This window comes from Eumetopias jubatus, unplaced genomic scaffold (genome assembly GCF_037043125.1).
Source record: "Eumetopias jubatus isolate StellerSeaLion01/CBP00866 unplaced genomic scaffold, mEumJub1_p1.0 scaffold_11, whole genome shotgun sequence".
NCBI lineage: Eukaryota > Metazoa > Chordata > Mammalia > Carnivora > Otariidae > Eumetopias > Eumetopias jubatus.
Window position 1 is genome coordinate 85802373 of NW_028274817.1, and position 19322 is coordinate 85821694.

Here is a 19322-nt window from a genome sequence, read left to right on the forward strand (position 1 = left end):
AGGACCCTGTGGTACTGGGTTTGAGTCAGAAATATCAGTATAAACTCATGGTTATTTAAAAATAGATACAGCTAAAGACATAAAAATACATATGTATGTATCCATGGGTTAGGATATATATAGGTATTTCCTCGCTCTTTGATGCCACTACAGTGATACACCAGTAGCAACGAACACACCTAATACCAAGAGTTTGGTTTCTAATGCCACTTTCCAGCAAAGGAACCAGATCTCATTGGAGAAATTAATAGCTGATTCTAGATCTGGAAAAGGGAAAATACAAGATGAGCCTGGACCATCCTATAGTTCTAGTAAATAAGGAAGTGCCCTCCTCTACAGTAAAAAGATGGGGGCATGTCAGAGGGATGCAGGAGCCAACCTCAAAGACCTAATGGCTAAATCTGTAACCATTTGTGCCACCTAAAGAATGCAGTATTGGAATATAACACAAAGAATAAAATAAATGTCCATTCATTCATATTGATATAAATAAATAATTGAATAAATAAATAAATGGAGGATGGAAAGGGCAAATCTTTCTTACAGAAGAGTCCCAATTAATAAATGCAGAAGCGGGGTGCCTGGGTGGCTCAGTCGGTTAAGCATCTGCCTTCAGCTCAGGTCATGATCCCAGGGTCCTGGGATCGATCCCTGCATCGGGCTCTCTGCTCAGTGGGGAGCCTGTTTCTCCTTCTCCCTGCCGCTCCCCCTGCTTGTGTTCCCTCTCTTGCTGTCTCCCTCTGTCAAATAAATAAATAAAATCTTTTTTAAAAAAAGATAAATGTAGAAGCAATGAGGGAAACAGAAAATTGCTATTAGAACAAGATAGCAGTATTGCTGAAGGGAAGATCCACTGATGAATGCTAAAATTGCTGAGTAAAACTTTAAGGAGAAACAGGATGTTTGCATAACCTCAAAGTAATTCCCTTGTGGTGGTTTTAATATGACCATGAACTCTTTGATACCCCTCCATCCAGAATGTGGAGCTTAATCCCCCTTCTCCTTTAGTATTGAGGACTTTGACTCATTTCTAACGAAGAGTATGGAAAGAGGAAAATAGTAACTTTATAACAGAGAAACTTGGGAGATACCACTATAGCAAAGTAACCAAGGTTAATATCACCAGTAAAAAGTCATGTTGATACCATCTGTCCCTGAAATAATGCAATGAGAAGGGCACATGATCTCATAACCTCATCATATGTTTATGATAAAACATCAGACAAACACAAGAAACATGACTACTCTTCAAAAGTGTCAAGCCCATGAAAGACAAAGAAAGACCAAGAAGCTGTCACAGACTGGAGGAGACTAAGGAAACATGGTATCTAAAAGGAATGTGATATCCTGGATTGGATCCTGGAATAGAAAAAGCTTAGTAAAGGATTAACCTTGCCCAAAGAAAGGTTTGGCCCTTTGCCCTGGCTCCTAGGAGGTAACACTTCAGCCTTTAGAGTGTCTTGTTTGATAAGAGAATCTGTTTACCTGAAGGCTTGAGCCACGCTGGACAGTCTACACCAACAATATAATTTATGGTAGGGGCTTTGGGCCATGTGGTATCAGCTCAGCCTCTGGAGGGCTACAGACTATATATATATATATATATAGTCTCTCTCTCTCTCTCTCTCTCTCTCTCTCTCTCTCTCTCTATATATATATATATATATATATATATATACACACATTTAATGGGAAAATATATACTTGCTAAAATTAATCAAAAGAAAAAATGGAGTAGCTATTATAAATTTTTTTACTAGTCATTTTATAATTAAATAAATAGAAAGATATACCCTGTTCATGGATCTGAAACCTCAATGTTGTTAAAATGTCAATTATTTCCAAATAGATCTATAGATTCAATTCAATCCCAATCAAAACCCAAGCAGGCTTTTTTTTATAGTAACAAACAAACTGATTCTAAAATTCATATGGATTTCAGAAGACCTACAATAGCAAAAATAACTGTGGACAAGAAGAGTAAAGTTGGAGGACTTACACTATCTGACTTCAGACTTATTATGAAGCTATAGTAAAGCAGTAATGCTATAGTAACACAGAAGCTACCACAATACCAAGTGTGGTACTGGCATTAAGACAGAAAAACAGAACTGAAGTACTTCAAGAAATACCGCCAACTGATTTTTTACAGAGATGACAAGACAATCTTTTTCAACAAATGGTTCTAGAACAACTGAACAGCCATATGCAAAACAAAATGAGTTTAAATCTTTTCCTAAGACCATACAGAAAGTTAAATCAAAATGGATCATAGAATCAAAAGAGTCAATATTATAAAATGTCTAGATGAAAGCACAAGATAAAATCTTAGTGACCTTGAGTTTTACAAAAATTTCTTAACGATACTCAAAAAGCTTGAGCTATAAAAGAAAGTATAAATGAACTGGAATTATTAAAATTAAAATCTTTTGCTCTTCTGTTATTCAAATGAAAAGGCAAACCTAGGAGAAAATGTTTGCAAAATATGTATCTAACAAAGGATTTATATCTAGGATATATAGAGGACTCTTACAACTCAATAACAAGGCAAACAGCCTCATTTAAAAATGGGCAAAGTATTTTAAGGGAAACATCAACCAAGATGATATATAGATGGCAAAAAAGCACAAGATTCTCAACAGCATTAGTTATTAGGAAAGTGTACATTAAAACCACAGTGAGATACTACTTCACTCCCATTAAAATGGTTGAAATTAAAAGGAATAATCATACTCAATGAGGGCAAAGATATGAAGCAAATGGAACACTTATATACTGCTGGTGGGAATATAAAATTGGTACACCACTTTGGAAAACAGTTTAGCAGTTTCTTAAAAAGTTAAATATACACTTACCACATGACCAAACCATTCATTCCTAGATATTTATACAAGATAAATGAAAGCTATGTCCACACAAAGCCTTATATATAAATGTTCACATCAGTTTTATTTGTAATAGAAACAATACATTTTAATCAACACATGAATGGATAAACAAATTTGGTATATATATACACATATATACAATGAAATTCCACTTAGTAATAAAAAGGAATGAATATAGATGCCTATAGCAACACAAAGAAATCACAGAATAATCATGCCGAATGAAAGAAGCCAAACAAGAGTGCCTATTGTATGATTCCATTTATACAAAATTGTAGAAAATGCAACTAATCTATAATGACTGGAAACAGATCAGTGGTTGCCTGTGGATGGGGGGAACGGTGTAGGGAGGGACAGTTGGATGACAAGGTGTATGAGGAAATTTCTGGGGGTGACGAGTATGTAACGTATTTCTATTGTAATGATGGTTTTAAAGGTGCATATAGGGCACCTGGGTGGCTCAGTTGGTTAAGCGACTGCCTTCGGCTCGGGTCATGATCCCGGAGTCCTGGGATCGAGTCCCGCATCGGGCTCCCAGCTCGGTGGGGAGCCTGCTTCTCCCTCTAACCCTCCCCCCCTCATGCTGTTTCTCTCTCTCTCTCTCTCTCTCTCTCTCAAATAAATAAAATCTTTTTAAAAAAAGGTGCATATATATGTCAAAACTCATCAAATTCTATTTGCCGTGTGCTAATTATACCTCAATAAAGCTGTAAAATATATTTTGAGGACAATGGGAGAAATTTGAAAATAGACTGGCTATGAGATATCATAAAATTAGGTTGATACTAATAATCCAGTTATGTGGGAGAATATCTTTATTTTTAGGAAACAGATGTTCAAGTATTTATGAGTGTAACGCTGTCCATAACTTACCATCAATTTTTCAGGGAAAAATTTACATATACATTGTTGAATCTAGTTGAAAGTTATACATGTGTGTTCACTGTGCTGTTCTTTCAATATTTCTACATGATTAGAAATTTGCATAATTAAAATGTGGGAAAAATAATATTGCTTTATCATTTTATTGCCCATCCTCCTCTTCAGAGAGAGAAACATTATCTTTGTCATACTGGAATGTAGGCAGATCTTTTCTGGGAATTTCTCCAGGGAGAAAAACATTCTCTATCTTTACTGCCCAGGAATATAAATAAATGTGAGCACATTGGCTGTTAATGTCCAGACAATGAGAAACATGAGAGATTCATGGAGAACTATCTTTGAATAGGAGGCTAGGGACAATCACTCACAGCTAAAAAGAATAATGATATGAAATGAATGTAGACGGTATGAAATGGATGGAGAAGATGACAAAGACATATTATATATGCAATAACTGATGTCCTTGAAGAAGAGAAGAAATGGATCAGAAAAAAATACATAAAAAAGTTTATAAACTAAAACTTCACTGAAACGAAAGGCTTGAATCATGATTCAAACAGCTCATTGTAACTAAAATTAATTCAGAAAGTCAAGACCAAGGCATATGCTTCTAAAGATCCTTGACTTCGTGCATAAAAAAGAATTATATGGCAGAGATGTACAAGAAAAAAAAAGAGAGGGGAGTAGTCTAAGACTTCTCAATGGCATCACTCAATTTTAAAAGAGCAACATTTACCAGATTCTCAGGAAAAGGAAGTAACTTACCAATCAGGGTTCAATCAGGTAAGCGGGTTCTATAACTATTATGGAATAAGGAATTTTTTATATGAATTTGACCATGCACCACTGTGGGAGTAGCTGGGAAAGTAAAGGTATGGAAAAGGGAGTTGGAAGATTAGTCACTAAACCACCCTTTTGAAACAGTGGCATGGGTGGTGGATAAGTCCCAGCTTGCAGGAAAATCTGAGAAGCCAGGCACATCCAGCTGCTGAATTGAGACTGTCAAGGGAGAGCTTATAGAGAAGCCTATGAAAAGCTGTTGCTTTTGTGGGCCTCAGCCAAGCATCTTATGGTGGGCCTGGGACCACTGGTGGTCACCAGTGCTGGGAGATACAAAGAAGGGCTGAATATAGAATGGAAGAGAGTGAGGAAAAAGTAAAACTTTCTGGGTACCTCTGCATCTGTCCTTCACTGTGTCTAATCTTAAACTTGTAGAGTAATGGTTGTTCCTTCACTTTGACCTACCAAATCTCATGGAGTCTCTACTTCTGGCCAACTCTAACCTGGAGTCAAATAGGATTCTTGAAAACGCATTTCTTAGTATAACCCAGACAACAATAGAGTAATACAGCCCAATGATCTAATATTTTCCTATCGAAAGAAAAAGTTTTGTGGTGAAGCAACATTACTTGAGTTCAGAAATTCCTTCAGGTTTGCTCAGTTTTTTTTTCTTTAGTTAAATTCACTTCTAAAATAACACTCATCACATTTAACAGTGACCTCCTTGTCACAAATTCCAAGAACCAGTTTTCCATCTTCATATGAATTGACCTCTACTCTGGACAATTCCCCAGTAAAACACCGCTTCCACAGTGTTTCCAACACTGTCTTCTGTGAGCCTCTTGCTCACCTGGTATGTTTTTTTTTTTTTAAGATTTTATTTACTTATTTGACAGAGAGAGACACAGCGAGAGAGGGAACACAAGCAGAGGCAGTGGGAGAGGGAGAAGCAGGCCTCCCGCTGAGCAGGGAGCCCGATGCTGGGCTCAATCCCAGGACCACGGGATCATGACCTGAGCCGAAGGCAGACGCTTAACCGACTGAGCCACCCAGGCGCCCCACACCTAGTATGTTTTTACCTCTCTGGCTGCTCCTTCCTATTATCCTCTTGGCCTGGTCCTCAAATGTTGGTAGCACAAACCTTGGTCCTAGGTCTGCTTTTCCAGTTACCCAGTACATTTTCTTTAGGTAACTAGCTGAGACTAAGATACCACAAACAAGCTCTCATATCCTGGCCAAGCACAGAGAATTAAAGGGTACAGGAAGTGGGGTACATCTAATATTCATCGAGACCTGCTCTTCATGCATAGTTCTAAGTGCTTTATACAAACAAATGCATTAACTTCTTGTTATGGGTAATTGTGTCCCCCCCCCCAAAGATATGTCCAAGTTCTAACCCCCAGTATCTCAGAATGTAAACTTATTTGGAAACAGAGTCTTTATAGAAGTGTTCAAGTTAAAATGAGGCCATTAGGGTGGGCTTAATTCAATATGATTTGGGTCCTTACAAGAAGGGGAAAATTAGACACAGAGACAGACATGCAAAGGGTACACAATGTGAAGATACACAGGGAGAAAATGGCCATGTGATTAGAGTAATGCATCTAATACCAAGGAATGCCTGAGGCTGCCAGAAACTAGGAGAGAGGCATGGAACAGTTCCTTTCCTAGAGCTTTCAGAGGGAATATGGCCCTGCTGACTCCTTGATTTCAGACTTCTGGCCTCCGTAACTGTGAGACCAATCAATTTCTGCTGTCTGAGCCACTCAAGTTGTGGTGCTTTGTTAGAATTGCCCTGAGCAGCTAATACACTTTTCATATCAAATCTAGGAAATATGTACTAGTGTGAATGTCCTTTACTGCTGAAGAAATTAGGACAAGAAGGTTAAGTAAACTGCCCAAGGTAACATAGCCAGTAACTAGTAGAGCTAGGACTAAAACCTTAGCAGACTGGTTCCTGAGCCCATCTACCTAACCACTATGCAAACTACCTCTTAATATTTTTAACAGCATTGCTTCTAGTGACAAAAAAAGTTTAAAAAAAGGATGTGTGTGTATAAATCTTAATAGGAAAAAGGTTGAATAAATTATTGCATATCCATCCCTATGAACTATCATGCAACCATTCAAAATAGTTGTTGAGTAATAAAGCAAGATGCAGAGATACTTGTATGACATGATCCCATATTTGAAATTTAAGGAAGAAAACAATCCTTATATAGCTTCTATCTGATTATAAGCATGGGGACATATGTATGTCTATATATAATTAAAAGCACAGATTAAAACATGAAAGTGTTCATAGTAGTTGATTAGTATTGGTTATCTGTTGGAGATGAATAGCAGAGGAGGAAATTCAATAAATAATAAATGTATTAGTTAGCTTTTTTCCTGGGTAACAAGCCACCCAAAACTTAGCACTTAAAACAATCAATACTTAATCAATGATACTATGAGTTGTCCGGGATGGGTGGGATGGATGGCAGAGCTTTTCTATTCTGCGCCAGTGTATTACTAATCTATTACTATGTAACAAGTTACCCTAAAATTTAGCAGCTTAAAACAACAAGTATTTATTATCTCACAGTTTCTGTGAGTCAGGAATTCAGGTGAGGCTCAGAAGGGTGTCTCTGGCTGAAGATCTTCATAAGGTTGCAGCCAAGTTGTCATTTAGGGCTATGGTCTCATCTGAAGGCTAGCCTGGGAGGATATGCTCCCAAACTCACTCACATGGGTCTCTCCATAGACCTGCCTCATGAGATGGCAGCTGGCTTCCCCTAGGGTGAGCCATCTGAGAGAGTACCTGAAACAGAAGCCACAGTTTCTCTGTAACCTAACCCTGGAAGTGACATCCCATTACCTCAGCTTCATTCTATTTACTAGAACCAAGTCACTAAATCCAGCCCAAGCTCGAGGAGGGGATTATACAAAGGTGTGGATACCAGGAAATGAGGATCGTGCAGGGTCATCTCAGATGCTACTGACCACAGTGGGCTTGACCAGGGTTGGATGGCTAGTATAGCTTCATTTGCATGTCTGGCAGATGAAAATCTGGTTGGTGTCGGGAACCTCAACTGGGATGGTTCATCTCTATTCCATCACTGCTCCATGAAGTCTCTCATCACCTAATAGCACAACCTGGGCCTTTTCACACTTGTCCTTAGGATTCCAAAGAGGAGCAAAAGTGGGCAAACCTCAATGTGTAAGCACTTCTCAAACATCTGCTTGTGTCGTATTTGCTAATGTCCCATTGGCCAAAGAAATGGCCACGCCCAGTTTTAAGGGTTGGAGAAATGGACTCCATCTCCTGATGGGTGAAGTGGAAGAGTCACATTGAAAGGGGGGCATATATTTTTATGTTAATGGCCAAAGGAGACCATCCAGACTTCTGTCTTCTCCCTGGGATGTAGACATCTGGAAAAAGCATAGCTCCCATTCTTATAATAAGAAAAAAATATGGGCAATCTACAAAATCATAACTTTTCTTGAACTCATCAAAGAACTAAGACCATAGAGCAACCAATTAGCTTGACGTATAAGACAAGTGCCTCAAAGGAGATAGGAAGTTGTCACTGGGTCACCTGTGGCAAAGCAAGAAGGAAGATGGGTCCGCCATAGCAGCAAGATTTCAGCAAGAGGTTTTAATGAAATTTTAAAGGCTGAGTGTGGGATAGTATGAGAATATAGAACCCCTGAGAACTGGAGACCTAAGGACAGTCGGCCTTCACTTGCAGGCTCTTTGCTACAGACCTCCACTGGATGCTCACCAGTAATAATGGGGGTAGGGAAGGAGACTGGAGAAAGCCTCTCTCAGTGGTGCAGGCCTGCAAGGGGACAGCTGCTGATAGAGAAATGGCACAAAGCCCCAATGGGACCCTACTTCCTTACAGAACAAAAGCCTTAAACCACTGGGGGAAGTGATGCAAACCCAGTCACCCCCAGGATACAGGTGCAGATCTGCTGTGGCTAGAGAAAAAGGAAAAGGGAAAAAAAAAACTTCCATTCATGGGGGAAGGGCGGGTAATCATCCTGAGCTGAGACCACTAAAGGCCGTTTACCAATGGGGAAAAAAAAAAAAACTCCACCCTCAAGACCTAGGGATACAAGTCCTGCCTAAAACTGGGGTTGGCCCAGGACTACTCCTGACCCCTATTCATTAGGTCACCAAGACCCAAGTAATAACAGCAGTCTATTACTAAGGGAGAGACACGGGCATGGAGAGAGATCCTCCCTGAGATGCAGGAACACAGGAAAGGCCTAAAGGCAAGGGTGGTACAAGAATATTGAGAAAAATTATCTGGAAAACCAGTGCCTACCCTAAGCCCACAGTAATATTTGAGAAATTTGAAGTCTATGGTACAATGAAGGTACCACAGCAACAAAACCTAAACCCAGCCCAAATTCTGACTAGGTGGACTCACCCCCTCCCCCCTTAATGATTTGTCAGAAGAGCAGTCGTAACTATTTCCAGGAATAAATATTATTTACCTCAGTTTCTATTCTCCTACATACAACATCTAACATTCAGCCAAAAATTATTAGATGCAAAACAGCAAGAATAAACAGTCCACTGTTAAGAGACAGAGCAATAAAAAAATCCAGACTCAGCTGACCCAGTTGTTAGTATTATCAAGTAGGGAATTGAAATTAACAATGATTAATGTGTTAAAGGGGATGGTGGGAAATGTGAACAACAGGTATGAACAGATGGGGAATTTCAGCAGAAGAATGAAAACTGTAAGAGTCAAATGGAAATACTAGAAATAAAGAAAACATAACTCAGATGAAGAATGCCTTTAATTGGGTTCATCAGTAGCCCTAACAGAAGTAGGGGTTAAACAGATCGAACAGGGTAGGGGTTAAAATTCGTGAACTTGAAGATAGGTTAATAGAAATTACCCCAACTGAAACACAAAGCAAAATAAAGATTGAAAAGGGACACACATATAGAAAGGGTAGAAATTTGTAACATTTTTCTATCTAACACAATCTACCTTCTGGTCATTATTTATATTACCACACCATGCAAAATATGTTCACCCTCATTCCAAGACCTCCAAATGTCTCATCCCAAATTAGGGCATCAGGCTCAAATCCAAGACCTCAAGTCTTCTGTATCAGGTTCAGATGTGGCTGAAGCTCCTTGGGTGCAATTTCTTAGGTTCTTGATCCAGCGACCTGTGAGCTAAATGACAAGTTATATGACCATCACCCCCCCATACACACACACACACACACACACACACACTGGTGAGACAGGGACTGTGAACTGCAGTAGATACTCTCATTTAAAAGAAGGGAGGAACAAGAGGCACATCTTAGTCACTGTTCCATAACAATTCTGAAGTCGCACAGAACAAATGTCGTCAGGTCTCCGGGCTCCAGTGGCAGATGTTTCTCGACTGGGTCACAGTTCTACCTGGGAATAGCTTCCCAGTCCATTTTAATATATTGTTCTTGGGTCTTCTCTCTGAGACATCCTTCTTTTCCCATAAGAAATGGCAGCTGAGTAACTTTCTCTGCTTGCTTCATGTTCATAGAAGTTAGAGAAGGTAGTCCAAGGCTGCTTTTCATTTTGGACTGTTTCAATTCCTTTAAGTCCAACCCGGAGGTAGTAAAACTCTATTAGAAACTTAAAGGTGTTCCACAAATCTCGTCTGTATTTAGTCCATGCCCCAAATGCCACATTGACAATTCTTTTTACAACAGGCCCCTCTCTACTTTAGCAATGTTTCAGGCTACTGGACAATGTCATGAAGTTTTTAGAAGCCTTTGGGTTTAGCTGAGAGAGTCTCCCAAACACCAACTCAAATATTTCACACATTTTAACAAAGGGTCTTAAAGCTGCATCCATGATTTGATCTCTACCCTGAGACCATTTTTCACCGTGAGAATATTTTGATGGCTGGAGAGACTTGGAGATGTGTGAGAAATAGTTATTTTCCAACCCAGCAAGTCCTGGCTTTTTTTGGTATTTCTTCTGAATTCTGCTTGTAAATGGAACAGTTATTTCCTTAGTTCATCTCTCTCCTGGTACCTCACCGTATGCAGCTAAAAAGAAGCAAATTGGTATTTCCAACATTCTCCACAAGTTCATTTGGTATATTCTCTATCTTCTCACAGAGCATGCTGTTTTGCTATTCTTTTCCCTAGTAAATAACATGAGCTGCCATCTTTTCCAGCCTTTCTTAACAGTTTTCCTCATTGTTTCCAGTCTCCACCTGCCACCCAGGCCCAGAGCTAATGCCACATCTTATGTTTTGTATAATCCACCCCCAGCCCTGATGTGTATACACTTTTAGGTATTACTTAGCATTTTCTGTGCAACAAAGTACCCAAAACTTAGTAGCTTAAAACAATAATCATTTTATGTATCTCATAATTCTTCAGGTTGGCTGGGGTAACTGGTATGGCTCTTTCGGTGTGGGCCAGTTTGGCAGGGGCTGGAGGTTGAGGAAGGTCTCACTCTCCTGCCTGGCAGTTGTTCTAAGAGGCCTCATCTGTGCTGGCTCATCTCTGTTCTGTGTGGTTTCTCATGCCCCAGCAGAATACTCTTGAGTTTCTTCACATGAAGTTCTCAGAATTCCAGAGAGCAGCAAGAGAAGACAAGGCTCAAGGCTGATTTTTCTCCAGCCTCTTGAATCTCTTTGCTAATGTACATTGGCCAGAGCAAATCACATGGCCAAGCTCAAGAGTCAAGGAGTAGAGAGAGCTCTACCTCTTAATCAAAGAAAAAAAAAAAAAGAGTAACATGCATAAAAGGATGGGAGAGGTCTGTGGCTATTTTGCATTGTACCACAAGGAAAGAAGATAAACTGTCGTGGAAACCAGCATGAATTATAGGATTATATTTATGTGTTCAAGTGAGATTATATCTGCAGATGTGTGTATATATAAAACCATAATGACTTGAAAACTGTGGATTCACAGGAGGATTCAATAGGAAAGATATTGGACAGACACAATTATATTAAATTCCAAAAAGAATTTCAATTCAACGATTCCTCCTGTTGTGTAATGTGTTCTGCCACAAACACCCTGAAGAACTGAGAGTAGGTCTACACATCAAATACATTATTTTGTTGTTCTTCCTTTCATTTTGTTGCCACTTTACATTGCTTAATATGACACAGTAAACATGACTGTCATTTACATACTTTTGCTCACTCCATCTATAAAGAATTTGGTAACAATTTGCCTTATAATACTTTCTATAGGGAGGCTTTTCTGAATGCATCAAACTGACAGCATTCTTCCCAGTATGAATTCTATTATATTTTGTGAGACCATGCAAATATGAGAAGTCCCTTTTATTCAATGCATTCTTAGAGGGTCTCTTTTGAATAATTTTTCTTATCTCAGGGAGAGAGGCTGATGGATGCTTTTTATCATGCAGTGTATTCATACAGGATCTGTCTTGGATGAGTTTTATGACACACTTGGACCTGACTTCTGTGATAAGGCTTTCCTCATTTGTAAGAAAAAGGGTTACTTTCATGTATGAATATTGCGATGCATACTCAGGACCGATTTCTGAGTGAAGCCCTTTCCACAGTCACTGCATTTATAGGGTTTATCTCCAGTATGAATTGTCTGGTGTTTATTGAAATTTGACCTGTCAGTGAAGGCCTTCCCACATTCTGCACACATGTATGGTTTCTCTCCTGTGTGAATTCGCTGATGTACTTTGAGATGTGGTTTCTTGGAGAAGGATTTCTCACACTCAGGACATTTATAAGGCTTCTCTGTAGTATGAATTCTCTGATGTGTAATTAACTCTGACTTCTGGATGAAGGCCCTCCCACAATCAGCACAAACATAGGGTTTCTCTCCGGTATGAATTGTCTGGTGTTTATTGAAATTTGACCTGTCGGTGAAGGCCTTTCCACATTCAGCACATATATAAGACTTCTCTCCTGTATGAGATTTCTGGTGAGTATTGAGATTTGACCTGTTGGTAAAGGCCTTCCCACATTCAGTGCATATATAGGGTTTCTCTCCTGTGTGAATTCGCTTATGCATCTGGAGTTGTGACTTAGAAGGGAAAGATTTCCCACAGTCACTGCATTCATAAGGCTTCTCTCCAGTATGGATTCTTTGATGGGCAATCAAGTGTGCCTTCTGTATGAAGGCCTGCCCACATTCAGTACATATGTAAGATCTCTCTCCTGTATGAATTCTCTGATGCATCCTGAGTGTTGACTTTTGGGTAAAGGCTTTCCCACACTCACTGCATTTGTGGTGTCTCTCTCCAGTATGAATTTTCTGATGTACGTTGAGGGCTGAGTTCAGGGAGAAGCCTTTCCCACATTCACTGCATTCGTAGAGTTTTTCTCCAGTGTGAGTTGTCTGATGCCTAAGTAGAGAGGACACCTGGAAAAATGATTTTCCACATTCATTGCATTTATAGGGTTTTTCTCTAGTATGAGTCTTCTTATGCACAATTAGTTCTGAATTCTGGATGAATGCCTTCCCACATTCAGTACATATATACAGTTTTTCATCTCTATGAACTCTCAGATATATACTGAGTAGTGGCTTCTGTGTAAACACATCTACACATTTGCTAAGTTCATGAGGTTTTTCCACAGTGTGGATTCTCTGAGGTGCAAAGAGGTGTGACTTCTGGGTGAAGATCTTCCCAAATTCAGAACACATATCTGCTTTCTCCCCAACAGGAAGCTTCAGATTGTGACTGAATGCCTGTTTGAGACCGAGGACTTTTCCACACTGATTACTTTCACAGAATTGGACTCCTGTATGAGTATTTTCATGGTTAGTACAAGAAGAGCTCTGTGTGAAAACTTGACCATGTCCAGTATTTTTATCAAAGTTCTTTGTTGCATTGTTTTTACTAGGAATACGTATGTCCAAATTATGCCTAAAACTCTTTCCCAATGAGTCACATTTATGGGGTCTTTTCTGTGAAGGAATATGATTTGGGCTTGGATGAACAAATTTTCCACTGTCTTTATATTCAAAATCCCACTCTGTATTCAGTACTTTCTTATGGATGAAAGCAGCATGACTCAGAGGTTTGCTCTGTTTTTCCTGATATCTTTTTATCTGTTCAGAATCTTGCCACAGTTCTTCTAAAATGGAATACAATGAATCATCTCTTGTATCTTCACCCTCCATCTCACTATGAAATGAAGCTTTTCCAGAAATTCTTTTTTGTGAGGTCTTAATCCCAAACCTCCCATCTAAAAAGAGAAAGAAAAAGTAAAATTGACATAAAGAATAGATAACAGAGGATTAAAAGGTACATATAAGCTAATCCAAATTGAACACAGGGGGAAACCAGTAAATATGATGATGATGGCCACAATGATGACAAGAGATACACATACAGCATTTATCATGTGCCAAGTTCCTGCATAATATCTATGATGTTCCAGGCATTGCTCTAAGAAATATACATACATATATGTACACACACACACACACACACACACACACACACACACACCCCTACTCAATCCTTTCAATACCTTTGAGGTATTTTCTATTATTATCTACCTATCATAGATAAGAAAAGTGAAGCTCAGAATGGTTATTTATATAATTTGCTCTAAAACATAGTTATTAAGTGTTGAAGATTGGAGTTCAAACATAAGCAATCTAGTTCTATTTTGGTAGGATATAAAGCAGGGTGGATATAAAGATATAAAGTAGGGGGGATTGAAGATTAAAAAGACAAAGGTTTTAAGGGAAAATGTCTGTGGAGAGACTAGGTTTGGAGGGGGTGATTCAGAGTCTAAGTTCACATGAGCTTTTTGTTTTTTTGAAGATTTTATTTATTTATTTGACAGAGAGAGGGATAGTGAGAGCAGGAACACAAGCAGGGGGAGTGGGAGAGGGAAAAGCAGGCTTCCCATGGAGCACAGAGCCCGGTGCAGGGCTCGATCCCAGGACCCTGGGACCATGACCTGAGCTGAAGGCAGACACTTAACGACTGAGCCACCCAGGCACCCTTCACATTAGCTTTTCTTTATTTTTTAAAATTTTATTATGTTATGTTAGTCACCATACAATCCATCATTAGTTTTTGATGTAGTGATCCACGATTCATTGTTTTCGTATAACACCCAGTCCTCCATTGATCCTAAATCCTCACTACCCTTGCTCCTTTTTGCTTGTTAGCCACAATACCAAGTCAATGTGATCAAAAAACCAATTTAATTTGCTAACATAGTCGATTCTAAAAGTTCTCATTACAAGGAAAAAACACTTTTTGTTTTTTCGGTATCTTTATGAGATGGATTTTAACTAGGCTTATTGTGGTAATCATTTCACAATGTATTTAAGTTAAGTCATTATGCAGTACATCTTAAACTTACACAGAGGTGTATGTCAATTATATCTCAATAAAACCAAGAAAAAACTAATTTATTCCTGCCTATAGGAAAAATACTGTAGTCACAGACATCCTGTCCTATACAAACAATAAACAAGATATCTATACTCCAACTCTCCATCTAGGTATAATTGTTTTCTTGGCCCTAAAAATATATACATCTAACAAGAAGCATAAAATCAGAGAGAAGACAAGCTATCTGTGGTAGGTTGAAAGCTGTCCACTAGAATCTGTTTCATCATTCTTTCCCATTAACAGAGGAGCACTCAGGCATATGCCTGCCCAGTCATATAACATTTCTCAGCCTCCTCTGAAAATTGGTATGGCCATGTGACAATGTTCTCATCAACAGAATGTGAGAGAAAATGATGGGTGCCACTTTCAAGCCAGAGCACTGAGACAGCAGGCATGTTTTCTCTATACCCTTGTCTACCTTCTTGCTTACTAAAATCTGGACTTGGCAGTAACACAGATACAAACATGCAGATGCCACACGCACACAAAAAAACAACCCAAGAGATGATGGGGTTATGTAATGGAAGGAACCTGGATTCTGGAATAAATGTGAGCAATGAGGTTTTCCAAAGGCCTGTGATATTAGAAACTTTATAGAAGAGAGAAGTAAAATTCTTTAGCATTTAAGTCACTATATCTTATAATCTATTACTTCAAATAAGCTTTAACATAATTAATACACTATTTTCACCCAGAGTGGGAATCACAGATGTTTCCATTACCAGTATAATGCATGAGACATATTAGATTCTCGATAATTTTAAAATGGAAAAAATATACATAATTTCAGCAGCAAGAGATTTTATTTTATTTTTAAAACAGATTTTACTTATTTATTTGAGAGAGAGAGAGTGCACACAAGCAGGGGGAGTGGGCAGGCAGAAGGAGAGGGAGAAGCATGCTCCCCACTGAGCAAGGAGCCCAATGCGGGACTCAATCCCAGGACCCTGGGATCATGACCTGAGCCGAAGGCAGACGCTTCACCGACTGAGCCACCCAGGCGCCCCAGCAAGAGATTTTAGATAGCGAGAATGCTGTGAGTCATCAGATCCAGTCTTCCCCTGTTGGTCGCTTTGATACTGTATTCTGGATATATATGCCATCCAAAATCTCGGCCTCTTACTCTTAAGTTGCATTTTTATTCTCCCGTACTCGGCTTTAATTTATTCTGTAGATATTAAGCACTGGATTCCTAGGCATGGTTTCAGAAGTGGTTCTGCTTTTCACTTTAACTTATAAATATACCTATAGAAAGTATAACTTATAAATAATTAAGTTAACTTCTAAACCCCTGCTGTATTGGACAATGTTTAGATCACCAATACCAATTTTCATTGTAAAAAATCTGCTTTTGCAATAATAAGCTTCTCTACACCTTTCCTGAGCCCAGAGATTCAAGGAACAGTACATAAATGGAGAGTCAACAGTCTAGATAACAGCTGTGTGTGCAAGCTTGCATTCTATTTGCCACTCACAAAAATGCCTCCAAAAGTCCCATTTATTCTCAAATCAAAAGACACGTTCATGGCCTCTTCCTCCATTTAGCCTTCTCAGTATTTTCTTTTGTGCCATTTAAAAACATATTTATGCTTCATTAAGCAGTTTGAGCCTTTTACTTTGAAAATTAATCTGATCATATTGCTTGTGAGACTTTTTCCCCTAAATTTCAAAAGCAGACACCTTCTGTGCTATTCATTTTGCTAATCATTTTAAAAGATTTCTATCATAATAGAAATAAAATACACAAGCAGTAAACTTTTATTATTTGATGCCATTGTCTTTACTTTCCAATTACAATCTATGTTCTGCTGAAATCTCTCAGTAGAGTTTTTAAAAATCCCTCTGAAATATAGCAAAATCCTCTTATATTCTTATCCCCCACAAATTCAATGAGTTAATATTGGTAAGTATTGCCTTCACGCTTAGTGTTCAAACACTGAAAATAAGATAGAGGCCCTTATTTTCAGGGACTTTCAAAAATTACTAGGAGCAGAAGCATCTGAGAGGCAGGGGAACAGAAATGGAGAGGGGCAATAAATTTGCCATTTCATGGAATAGATGTTAACCTGAAATGAAACAAAATGGAAGTGTCTATTACCTGGATAGGCAGAACACAAGATAATACAGATCCTAGACGCAGAGACGAACTTCATCTATGGTAGGCATTAAAGACAAGGTGAAAATTTGAGGAATGCATGAATTAAGGAACTGTACGGATACAACTTGAACTGGAAATACATGGGCCACACTGGTCATGTGTTATGTGATATTGGAATAATTGTAAGTTTACTTCATAAAGCCAATGGCAAAGGTAAATGCAATGTTTTAGGTAATGAAATCTATCAGGAGCATTTAGGATGAACTAGACAGAAGAACAGAATCTGCAAATCTCATTAGGAACTATAGAATAACCCAAGCATAAGAAAATACAGATCTGCTTTTGGGTTATGCTACTAGGAATTAAGATGAGAGCATATCTGAATAGTATTCTTCAAAAAAAAAATAGGAATTGCAGAGTAATTAGTAAGAGAAGATAACTAAGAGGGAAGAAACAAAAACAGCAGAATCTGACAAAATTTGTAACATGAGAATTCCTGATTTGGGCAATGATGATGCCAATTCTTCACATACTAAGTAAGGATGAATAAAGTAGAATATTCTATGGTAACTGTCTAATATGCGGGTAAATGTGGTACTAGAATCCAGTTACAATATAGCAACTAGTGGTGTCAATATAGAAGTCATCAGAATACAAATAAAAAGCTTAAGCGTTCAGAACAGAAGACTCTTCTGAGTTAATTACTAGAGGAACAAATATCCAGAAGATAGTAAATAACACCCATAACCAGGGGCATCTCAGTGGGGGTAAGGCCTCTATGGAAAAGGAAATGAGCAAATTTCCTTTTTGCTCATTTGGAAACCCAAATGGATAACTGATATTAGAAAGAGCAAGAAACAGGGCGCCTGGGTGGCTCAGTCAGTTAAGGGTCTGCCTTCAGCTCAGGTCATGATCTCAGGGTCCTGGGATGGAGCCCCACATCGGGCTCCCTGCTCAGTGGGGAGTCTGCTTCTCCCTCTGCTCCCCACTCGTGCTCTCTCTCTCACACTCTCTCAAACAAATAAATAAAATCTTTTTAAAAAAAAGAAAGAGCAAGAAACCATACCACTTTATATTCATTAGATGGGCCACATAATTCCAAGTGTTGACATAGATGTAATGAAATGGGCATACTTGTGTACTGCACGTATATCCCAATGATCAAGTAATACCATTTCTATATAAATATTCCCAAGGAATAATCTCATAGGCTCATAAGATGACGTGTTTAAGAAATTCTTTGTTTTTAAAAAATTGAGGCATAATTTCTACATAGTAAAATGCAGATCTTAACTATAGAGCTCAATGAATTTTTTATATGTATATACCCATGTAATCACCACCTAGATGAAAATGTAAAACATTTTAATTGTCCCAGAAAGTTCCCTTGCAGCTCTTCCCAATCACTGACTCTGAGATAACCACCACTCTGATCATAGACCACTAATCATTTATCACCATAGTTTTTCTTATCCTTGAACTTTACATAAGTTGAGCTATATATATAGCATGTATTCATCTGCATATGTGGCTTTTCTGTTCAATAATTTTTTTGAGATTCATCCAAGCTCTTGTGTGTGTCAGTAGCTCTTTTTCATTGCTGTGTATTATCATATTGTAAGAAAATAACACAACATTCATCCATTCTCCCGTTGATTGGACACCTGGGGTGTTTCATGTTTTTGGCAATTATGCTAATGCTGATATGAACATTCTGTACATTTCTTTTAGTGGACATATATATTTATTTCTCTTAAGTAAATGCCTAGGAGTGGCATTTCTGGGATACAGGATAGCTGTACATTTAGCATCAGTAGGTACTGCCTGCTTCCCAAAGTGATTGAAAGTATTTACATTCCTACCGTCAATGTATGTAAATTCCAGGTGCTCCAAATACTCATTAACACTTGATATTGTAAGTCTTTCTAATTGTGTCCATTCTTTTGTGTGTATGTATCTGTGTAGGGTTGTCCCATCGTGGTTTAATTTTCATTTCCTGGATAAGTAGTGATGTACAGCACCTTTTCATATACATAATGACCATTTATTTGGATACCTCTTTTTACAAGTACCTGTTCAGGGCCACCTGGGTGGCTCAGTCATTGGGCATCTGCCTTCAGCTTGGGTCATGGTCCCAGGGTTCTGGGATCGAGCCCCGCATTGGGCTCCCTGCTCAGTGGGAAGCCTGCTTCTCCTTCTCCCACTCCTTCTGCTTGTGTTCCCTCTTTCACTATCTCTCTCTGTCAAATAAATAAAATCTTAAAAAAAATAAAAAATAATATAAAAAAGTACCTGTTCACGT

The 19322-nt window shown here is 38.6% G+C and overlaps 1 protein-coding gene across 2 annotated transcripts in view; it reads right to left on the reverse strand.

Moving 5' to 3' along the window:
* Window positions 1-2415: 2415 nt before the first annotated feature.
* The window catches only part of ZNF81 (zinc finger protein 81), a 106591-nt gene continuing 89684 nt past the window's right edge, over window positions 2416-19322 (reverse strand). The window contains exons 6-7 of one of the 2 annotated variants that reach the window (XR_015769467.1): window positions 5615-13753; window positions 2416-3339 (exon numbers count right to left, since the gene is read on the reverse strand). Coding sequence is in view for 1 of the 2 variants with exons in the window: in XM_088028815.1 (XP_087884941.1) it covers window positions 12045-13753 (1709 nt within the window). In the remaining variant the exon portion in view is untranslated. Of the gene's footprint in view, window positions 3340-5408; window positions 13754-19322 lie in introns of those variants that run through there. The other variant, XM_088028815.1, reaches the window with a different exon arrangement.